This window comes from Phalaenopsis equestris, unplaced genomic scaffold (genome assembly GCF_001263595.1).
Source record: "Phalaenopsis equestris unplaced genomic scaffold, ASM126359v1 Scaffold000577, whole genome shotgun sequence".
Lineage (NCBI taxonomy): Eukaryota > Viridiplantae > Streptophyta > Magnoliopsida > Asparagales > Orchidaceae > Phalaenopsis > Phalaenopsis equestris.
In genome coordinates, this window is record NW_018165017.1 from 52184 (window position 1) to 62789 (window position 10606).

At 35.8% G+C, this 10606-nt stretch overlaps 1 protein-coding gene across 1 annotated transcript; it reads right to left on the reverse strand.

Annotated features, from left to right (window-relative positions):
- Window positions 1-587: 587 nt before the first annotated feature.
- On the reverse strand, window positions 588-8959 carry LOC110029472 (sulfate transporter 3.1-like). The gene is given in 12 exon segments (XM_020731777.1): window positions 588-1385; window positions 1487-1563; window positions 1646-1731; window positions 1831-2021; window positions 2111-2397; window positions 2484-2610; window positions 2687-2803; window positions 2978-3091; window positions 5962-6027; window positions 6884-7086; window positions 8148-8312; window positions 8413-8959. Coding segments are annotated over 12 exon segments (1962 nt in total). The 5' UTR covers window positions 8747-8959; the 3' UTR covers window positions 588-1190.
- Window positions 8960-10606: the final 1647 nt, after the last annotated feature.

Here is a 10606-nt window from a genome sequence, read left to right on the forward strand (position 1 = left end):
CTTAATTTCTTCTTGATAGATTGTGGCAGGAGAGAAATAGATTTTTCTCTTGTATTTTTTTTTCTTCTTCGGTATATCTCGGTGTAGAGAGAAGAGAGAAGAAGTGAGAGAAAGAGTTCACTCTTGTAATTGGAGACGATCCATTGGTGTAAATTCCTCAATTAGTAAAATCCGCTGCAACTCTGTGGATGTAGGCAATTTGCCGAACCACGTAAATCTGTGTGTTCTTTTAGTGTGAATTTTTTCGTTCTATTTTTTGCTTCGTCGTCGATCACTTTAAATTTTCAATATACCACAACAACTTAGATTGGTACCTGTTGAATTCAAGAGTGTTCGAGAAATACTCTCAAGATATAGTATGTCTTATAGAGAAAATAATAGAGAGTAGAGTGGAATAGTAAGAACGTGTAACTTGTATTCATGATATGAACCCCCTATTTATAGGAATAGATCTCAGTCTTACATAATTCCATATCAGTTCTCTTATCATTAGATTTTAGAGTGATCTTTTAGTGATTACAAAGATGTTTGAATATAATAAGAATGACGAATTGATTCGGTCGGCTAGAGGTTTGCCGACCGCTTGTCCTCGCCTTGACACCGTCGATGCTTGACCTGAGGCTGAGTAATCTGCCGATTGACCTGAGACCTGGTTGGCATCCTATGGGGAATTTCTTGGCATGTTCTTCTGATTGCTCGATCTAAAAATTCTTTTCTAGTGTCTAATCCATCGTCCATCACCAAACGTGTCCGATCGGTCATTCTGTCCTCCCAAGTTATTCTTTTTTCTTGGGATTAGGGCTGCCATGTTCTTTGTATAAAGTACCATCACGTAAGGAGTTTATGCATGCAAGTGCCAAAAAAAACATATGTATCATTTGCAGCAAAAACATACATAGCAGCTTCCACTTAATTCTTAAATTAATTGAAAGATAATACAACGCAATCATGGTTACAATTGCTTGAAAGGGTGGCAAAACGCTCGAACCCAATATCCACAGACAAAAGATGGTCTACTAAATTCGACCAAAGGGGCTTGCAAAGCAAGAAAAATGCTTCCACAAGCTTATAAAAAGGACAAAGAAGCACACTTAAGCTGATAACTACCATCCTATAACTTAGCGAATTAGCAGAGCTCTTAGAACTCAGTTAAAGGATATAACTGAGTACATTAATCTTATAGCAGTCTTTCAAACATGGCTATCCAAGCCTATCCCCGCTCCATTTTCCATATGATTTCCTGTTTTTACAGTGTGCAGAATAAAATTGCAGGCACCAACAGCTTCTCCTACAGTTAGAAAGACCCAATCATGACCAATAATCTCAAGCACCTTCGATTTATCGAGCTTCCTCATCACCTCACTTCCAGGATTGGCCAGCAACAACTATTGAAAAACAAATTTTTATAATTTATTCAAAATCAATCATTTCCTTAATGTTTAACACACAACAACATCAATAAATCTGAATGAAAATATTCATGTACCTGAAGCTCTCTTCTTTCCAGAGCTTTCTTTATCTCCTTTATCATGCTTATTCCACTTGTGTCAATACTTGTCACAGCTAAAAAGGCAAACAAATAAATTTTATTATGTTAGGCAATACATCATACGTGTGTGAGACATGTACTAATTAATTAACTCACCACCCATGTCAAGTATCACATAATGCAAGCTGGCCTTCTCGCTAATCTTAAGCCTGTCTTCTTCCTCGTTTATCCATCGGGAGATCCTAAACACGAAACAGAGATCTTTGTGATCAACTACTATAACAGATCCCTTATGTCAAACAAGACATATACTACATATATACATATATATTCATACATACCTCTCTCTCAAGTAATTGGCATTAGCAAAATAGATTGGAGCATCAATGCCAAGCACAAGAACACCAGGAATACTCTGCGCTCCGGGATACTGATCCATTCTTCTATAAACCATGGAGTTCGGAATGTTGCCCAACATAGTCGTCCTTGGCCTCGCAATGAACAACAAAACCCTAAGTATTGACACCCCCACCTGCATTAGTTATAATTTACAAGCATAGTAAGAATAAATCCTGCTATCTGATCATTCTAAACAACAACATTATGTTCAAAAATACAAACCGCGGTAACAAGTCCAATCTCGACGCTCCCAAAGACGACTCCAAGGTAAGCACCAATGCAGACGCAGAAATCAATCTTATCAACCTTCCATAGGTGAAAGGCAGCTTCGTAATCTATAAGACCTAACATGGCCGAGATAATGATGGATGACAGAACAACCAGAGGAGTGTAGTGAAACAGAGGGGTGAGGAATAATAAAGTGATCATCACTGCCAATGCCATCACCACGTTGGACACTGCTGTTTTGCAACCGGCGTTGTAATTCACCGCCGATCGTGAAAAAGGTCCTGTTTAATTTCATTAATATTTAGCCTTGTTAGGATAAATCTATGCATGGATCTAAGTAATTACAACTGATGCATAAGAGAAGTACCTGTAGTAAGGTAGCACGATGTCATTGATCCAGCCACGTTCATGGTTCCGAATGCAATCATCTCTTTGTTCCCGTCGATGTTATAGTTCTTGAACATGGCGAAGCTTCTCCCCACAGCAATTCCTTCCTGAATTGACATGAGATTTAACAGATCATTAAAAGCTTTGATTTTTTGAGGTTGGTGGGAGTTGACTTTTACTTACTGCAAGGGCAATGATTCCAGTGACCATTCCGGTTTTGAGGGCCACCATCACGTGCGGCGCAGAGAATGTCAATTTGGTCAAAGAGGGAGGGTTCAGCCCCTTGGTAAGATGGCCAATCTACACGCCGTACAATTCATCAGATCTTATAATTAACTTTAAGAAAGAAAAAACGTGCCTTCATGCATATATATATATTGTTGTATGTAAATGTAATTGCTACTATATTTTTTATGTTATTAAGATGACTAATAAGATATCGGTTATGGAGTTAAGAGAAGAGAATTAACACACCACTTGGACGCCATGAGTATCGGCATGGCTGCAAAACACCACGAGGCTTCCTAATATCACCGATGTTAATGGTGCCGCTGCTGATAGCCAAAAGAACATGGCTCCTCTCTTGCTCTGAGTTCAACATGAAGCGAAAGAAAATGATAATTACTTCAACGATAATAAAATGAGTTATGCTTCGAAATTCAGTTATTTAAAAATTAAGAGCAAGACTAATTATTACCTCTGGGCACCGATGACAATCCGACCACACAAAATGCACGATGATGTGGTTGGATCATCTATGTTGTCCAAACTCCGACATACATGTATAATATTTTTTGTTTATTTTTCACTTTTTACAGAACAAATTTTAAAATAGTGTAGTGGTTTAGAGCTATTGAAAATAAATTTAAAAAGGAAAAAAATATTACATTTGTGCGTCACATATGTACGAAAAGTCAACTAGGATGTAATACATTGTGTAGTACGAGAAAATAATATGTCTACTAAATCAAACGTACATACGACGACACCACTCTGTCAGACACACGGCGTGGTGTGATCCACATCATCATTAACATGTCAGACTGTAGGCGTACTATTTTCTCGTGGAGTACATTGTAGTGTGTAAAGTACATACCTACAACGGTCGTAATATTGTTTTCCTTAAAAAGTGTTTTAAGAATGTCCTTATGATGAATAAAATACATAGCTAGTCATGAGGAAAATATTTTTGAGATTCTAAAACAGAGTAATTCTCAAAATTTTCGTGTGTTTTACGTAATATATGATAGGTTTTATCTCCCAAGCCTACCATTTTAATGCGTTAGTAAACTATATGCAAGTTGAAAGGGATTGAATAAGACTAAGAACGGCTAAAAACATAAGATATGTTTCGCCGACGGACAAAAGGTCTTAGGTGACTTCTCGCTTTTGTAGGACCTAAATTTCTTATGGTGCGAAATCATCTACCAATCATTCCATTATTTATTCGGCAAATATTTAAATAAAAGCTTTTAATGCTTGCTTCCTTGGATTATTCAAAATCAGTATTGCAGCCTCGAATTTCAATTTCCCCAAAAAATAAATTTTCAAGAAAAAAACACATGTTTTTGTTAAAATCCAAATCAATGGCTACAATCTTAAATAGAAGAAAATAATGTCTGTCGTTCGGACGTGCAGATGATGGCGTGGATCGCATCATGTTGCATAATGAGATTTATAATGACGGATGAGATGGTTATCCATTCGGTGGACATTTACTCCCACACCAAGTCTGTCTAGTCCTCACTCGAAATGATGTGATCTATAAAAATATATTTTATTTGAGAGAACTCCAAAAATGAAAGCAGAAAGTGGGCGAATGGTCACATGCTTAAGAAATGAGAATATGAGAAGCAGAGAGACCTAAATGAGCCCAACAAGAAGAGGACAACATGTCGAAAGCTACATATGGGATAGTGGACAAATGGAGGCGACCCTACATTTGGTGCAGAAATCACGGGCCTGTGTCCCCATTCCCCAATCATAATTGAGCTATACATATATATATATATACATATATATAATAAATTAATAAATACATATATATATATATATATACATATATATAATAAATTAATATCTACTGAAATATTTAGAAGAAATTAAAAGTATTAGTTTAAAATTTAAAGATAATATAAATAAAACTCTTTGCTTCTTAAGATCAAAGGATTCGTCATATATAGAAAATAGTATTACGTTCACTACTCCTAAATACATATTACTAATTTTCTTAGGAAAAAAATTGATGTTAATATTTAAATTAAAATATTTGGTTAGAATAAATTTAAAATACTTCCAGGTCTATTTTAAGATAAGTTCAACGTATAGAGATTAATAATTTACACATCTTAAAATGGATAAATGAATATTTAGAGATTCGTCCGAATCAATTTAATCATGATATCCAAAATTGAATTGTTCTTCTCTCTCATGATCGACCCAATTAATTGCAAAACAAAGGAAAAAAATATAAATAGGGGGGTTTAGATACACATAGCATACAATTTCTATGTATTTTCATAATTAACACCTTAACTATTTCATATTTACATGCATAACACATATCAAAAATATCACAATTACTAATTTCTAAAAACTCAAATACAAGTTTTCATCCAAATATTTGTCACCAAAGTGAAATAATTGTAAATATCAAACGTCGCATGGTATGTGTGCAAATTTCCCAAAAAATAAATCTTCAATATATCATATATCCATGCAAAGTATAATTATCAAAGGTATTTTATATTGCCTTGTGATTAAAATAATCTATTTACCATCAATTTTGATTTACAAAATCTAATCTACCATTTTATATGTTTAAATTATGCTTAATATACATTATTTGTTCAAAAAGATTAATGATACAAATATTAAATATACATAAAAAGTTTGGCATCACATAAGAAAAAGAACAATAATAAATATTGAATCATCTAAGATAAAAAGTAATTTAGTACAAAAAATTCTAATATTCAGAGAAATCTCTCCAGAAAATATTTATACGTGTGGTCATTCATACATGTGGATTAGAAAAAGAAATTTTGTGCGGACTCCTGACGTAGTTCTACGTGCGGCGCAGGGTATTCCTGAGTTATTTTCAGATTTTTTTCTAGGTTATTTTCAATAATCCCGAAATAACCCGCGGTCTTTATTTTCCGCGGTCCTTATTTTTGGGTTATTTCTAGGTTATTTCCTGCGGTCCTTATTTTTGGGTTATTTCTAGGTTATTTCGAGATTATTGAAAATATCCTAGAAATGAATAACTTGCACCGCACGTAGAGGTACGTCAGGTGTGGAATAACTTGCACCGCACGTAGTGGTACGTCAGGTGTCCAGACAGAAAATGCGCGCGTGGATTAAGTATGTACACTCCGAATACATCAATCGACACATATAAATCAGACTTAAAAGTGTATAATGACAGCCATTAATTAATTAAGATAGAGATACTTTACCAAGATGCGTGTGGTGAGGAGGAAGGAAAGGAAGCCGCAACCGAGAACTACGCTCTCCCACCTCCACTGTAGCAGCAAGACAGTGAGAAAGTCCACAATCATTAGCATCGAAAGTTAAACATGTGGTCAACTTTTTAAAGCATAGGAATCCTTATAAATTATATGCCTATCACTTTCAGAAGCTGTTACATTTTATCTTTTTTTTATGCATATATATAGATTTATCATTATATTACTTATATAACCTTTACTTTTGTAAATCACATAAAAATATCAGTAATATTATCTTAATTTAAGTACATGAGGAAGCCATACATAAGTGAAAACATGATGCCCATGCACTGAGTTATGCTCCCTTCTTTATGTTAAAAATTATGCTCAGAACAATTTAAAATTAGAGTATGATTTGCATCCACCAATTAACATGTTATTATGTAATATCAAAAGCATTTTAAAACATATCTTAACTCTGTGAGTGCTGAAAACTTTTCGGTAAGCTTCAGGCGAGGATAGATTAGAATTTGGTGGTCTGATCTTTGACATCAGCTTATGAATTGATAGTTGCTGAATAATTATTTATTGCAAAAGTACAGCTATTGATCAATAAGCGCGTAATAAGCAAAAATAACATGTGAACCCCAGCCCCCTTTGTATATTGGTGCAAGTTGCACGGGCATCCTTTATTATTTTTATATTGAATTAACAGTCTATTTTATCACACAAGATTTTGCATTCAAAATTTATATCATATTAATACCAAGCAATTGGATACGGCAAATAAATATTGTAGATATATTAATCGTCCGGATATACTGACAAGCCATCGTGTACTTGTTATGGTGTGATTCATGCAGTCGTCTGTGCATGTCGGAAAGTATGAATTGTTGAAGAAAATAATTACAGATTAGGGGAATTAGGGTACCTGATGAACTTGTGAGAAGATGGACTCTAGCACTGAGGTAAGATCAGTGTTGGTGGTGAAGTGCTCGAGTCCCATAATCCCTTTCAGCTGCTGCAGGCAAACTACAGTTGCTGCTCCACCCATAAACCCAACTATGGTTGAGTGCGATAAGAAATCGACTATAAACCCAAGCCTGCATGCAGCCACACATGATTTAGTCCTATCTTAATACTAAAATGATAATCAAATTTAATGATATATATTAGAGACTATATCGTATAATCATAAACTATCATTTTCTCCTCGTTGCCTTTATCATGATAATCAAAATTAATGATATACATTAGAGACTATATCATATAATCATAAACTATCATTTTCTCCTCGTTGCCTTTGTCACTAGAAGCTTCACGAAGTGAAGAGATCAAGATGCTGATTTGCTACCTACATATCATTTCTCGCCAACTATGATAGTTATAATTACATTTTGAAATATATGTATATAGACATACCACCAATATGTATTTTAATCTTTACATTTATACCATATAAATATTTTATATCATATCAAAATATCATTATTTTAGTTTTTAAAAGGTTAAATACAGCTTCTTATACATAAAAGACATGGTACATATGTAAGAATTAAAGTATAGGTGTTAGATGTGTGAATAACAAAGAATTGAGTGGTCTGCGTGAAAATCGCCCTGTATACCTAAAGCCTTGATTCCAACTTCAGCTGGGAATTAGATAGGATTAAAATAAATGAGCCAAAGTTAGAGTTAAAATTTTGGATTGAATTTTTTTCCAGTCAATTTTGAGCTAACCCTAAGTCAACTCAAAATTGAATAGTTAACTGCTTTAGTGATGTTAGGGCTATTCCTATATACCTAAAGCCTTGATTCCAACTTCAGCTCCCAATGAGATAGGATTAAAATAAATGAGCCAAAGTTACGAGTTAAAATTTTGGATTGAATTTTTTTTCAGTCAATTTTGAGCCAACCCTAACTCAACTCAAGATTGAATAGTTAACTGCTTTAGTGATGTTAGGGCTATGAATTTATCGAATTTAGCTTGAACATCGTTAATCGTTTGAAAATTGATTCAATTTCTGGCTCGGATTGATTTTGGATCGAAATAAAAGATCCTTTCTACGAGTAAAAATATTGGATTGATTTTTTTTTTCGAGCAGATTTTAAGTCTCATCACATTTGAAATTGAAACGTTAACGGCCCTATATATACCGAACATAATTCATGCTAAATTCATGAGATTAGTAGGTAACAGGAGGTTAAAGTGTGGTTGTCTTTTATTTGATAATAATGTAAACCGGGTAACTAAGCAGGCCCACAGCCGCCTGTAGAACGCCGGCGAAGCACGCGGGTACCCACCGCCACATCCCTCGAACTCCCCATCATCGCATACACCAGCGGCGGCACAAAGCTCGAATCTGCATAACATTAATCCGTCCTCGTTCAGCCATTTCGTCATACCAAACCAAAATAGACCCAAAAAACAAAAAAGAGAGAGATTTTTGATAACACACGTACAGAGCCCAAGTATAGGAGGAAGATTAGCTAGCTTGGCGTAGCTGATGCCCTGGGGGATGGCAAGACTGGCTATAGTGATGCCGGCGATGAGGTCGGCGCGAAAGAAGCTAAGAGTGTAGTTTGGAGCCCATTCGAGGATGGGCAGGAAGTATTGGAGGGCACGGATGACTCGCCGGCCGCCTTTTTCTTGTTTGAACTGACGGAAGGGGTCGTCGGGGTAGAAGGTTTCTTTTAGGTTGGAGAGGAAGGTGTCGATGAAGGGGCGAGGAGGGGGGATGGGAACTCGGTGGGCGAGCTCAACGCCGGCCATGTAGGCGGCGTCGGTGTTTCCCATTAAGTGGTGGGTTTTAATGCTCTTAATGGATTGATTAGTGTGGTGATTAGTGTGATTAAGAATAATTTGGAAGCAGGGGTGAGGAGCTTGAGGGGAGGTTTAAGGATGAGTGTGGGAGATGAGGGGCTTGCAGGTGATAGGAAATGGAGGGGTATGGATAGACTTATATAAAGAAGAGGAGTGGGATGTGTGGATGGGCCGGAGGAGGGACAGAGCTTAGCTGGTTCTGTTTTTGTTAAGGGACTCTATGAAGTGGATTTGAATTGATGGGGCCATAATTATTTCACTTGATGAATTGGGATAAATGTAAGTGATGTGTTTTGATACTATTAAAAAAAATAATATTGAATTCATTTTAATGCAAATTAAGAGAGGTTAAAAGAGATCAGAAATATAGTATACATAAATTTTTTTGCAGTACAAGTGTCACAGAAAAAAAGTCAGCGTATGCCCTTTACAAGTTCTAGTACTACTCAATGTATCCCATTAGTTTTATTTCATTCAAATGTATGGGGTGGTCCTTCCACCACAAATTTTATTCAATGTTATAGATATTATGTACTATTCATTGCTGACTTTACTAAATATACATGGATCTATCCTATGATGCAAACATATGAAGTTATTACACATTTTATACGTTTCAAACATCAAGTTGAGCTTCAGTTTAACAATTGCATTAAGGTTTTAAGATCCGACAGAGGTGGTGAATGTATCAATCATCAATTCAAAAATCATTTTCATACTTATGGAATTATTCCCCAAACAAGTTGTTCATATACTCATCAGCAAAATGACATTGTTGAACAAAAGCATCGTCACATATTGTAGACAACCTGTGTCTCCTCGCTGACTCAAGTGTGCATTCCTCCCTATGGCTAGAAACTGTGCAAACAACCATATATTTGATTAATCCCCTGCCCTCTCCCAATACGTTCAATAAATAATCTTATCAGCTTCTTTATCGGATTGTACCTTACTATAATCAACTGAAATCTTTTGGATGTGAATATTTCCCATGGTTACCTCATATTCACGGGAACAAGCTTCGACAAAGTTCCCTGTGATGTGTAATTCTAGGTTATCTGGACAACATCAAAGGGTACAAATGCTATGATTCTTCCACCGGTAAGATGTCGATCTCTCATCTTGTTGTATTCAACAAACATGTTTTTACCTATAAACAAAACACGTCCTTGTGATGTGTAATTCCAGGTTATTTGGACATCATCAAAGGGTACAAATGCTATGATTCTTCCACTGGTAAGATGTCGATCTCTCATCTTGTTGCATTCAACAAACATGTTTTTACCTATAAACAAAACACTACACTTAACAATCCCAACTCATCTGCATGTCCCTTATCCTTGCTTCTCAACCTTCTACCTATCTCTACCATTCACAACTCCACCACTCCAACCAATCAGCTAACTGAACACCATTCATCATCTGATTCCATAACTGAAACCTCACCTCCTCAATTTCACAGACCAATTAACTTCCCAATCGAAGAACCATCCACTGCCCCAACTGTTATCTCCAACCAGCAACCTGCTCATCACCCTATGTTAACTTGATCCAAAACAGGTTGTCTACAACCCAAAAAAGTCTTTGATCTATTGCATATTACTATTCCTCAAATAGAACCCACCACATACAAGCATGCGACTCAATTTCCACAGTGGCAACAAGCTATGACGGATGAGTTCCAAGCTCTACAAAATTAGAAAACATGAAAACTCGTTGTGGCAACAAGCTACGACGGATGAGTTTCAAGCTCTACAAAATTAGAAAACATGAAAACTCGTTCCTCCTCCCATCAACCAACCAGTATTTGGAAATAAATGGATCTATCAAATC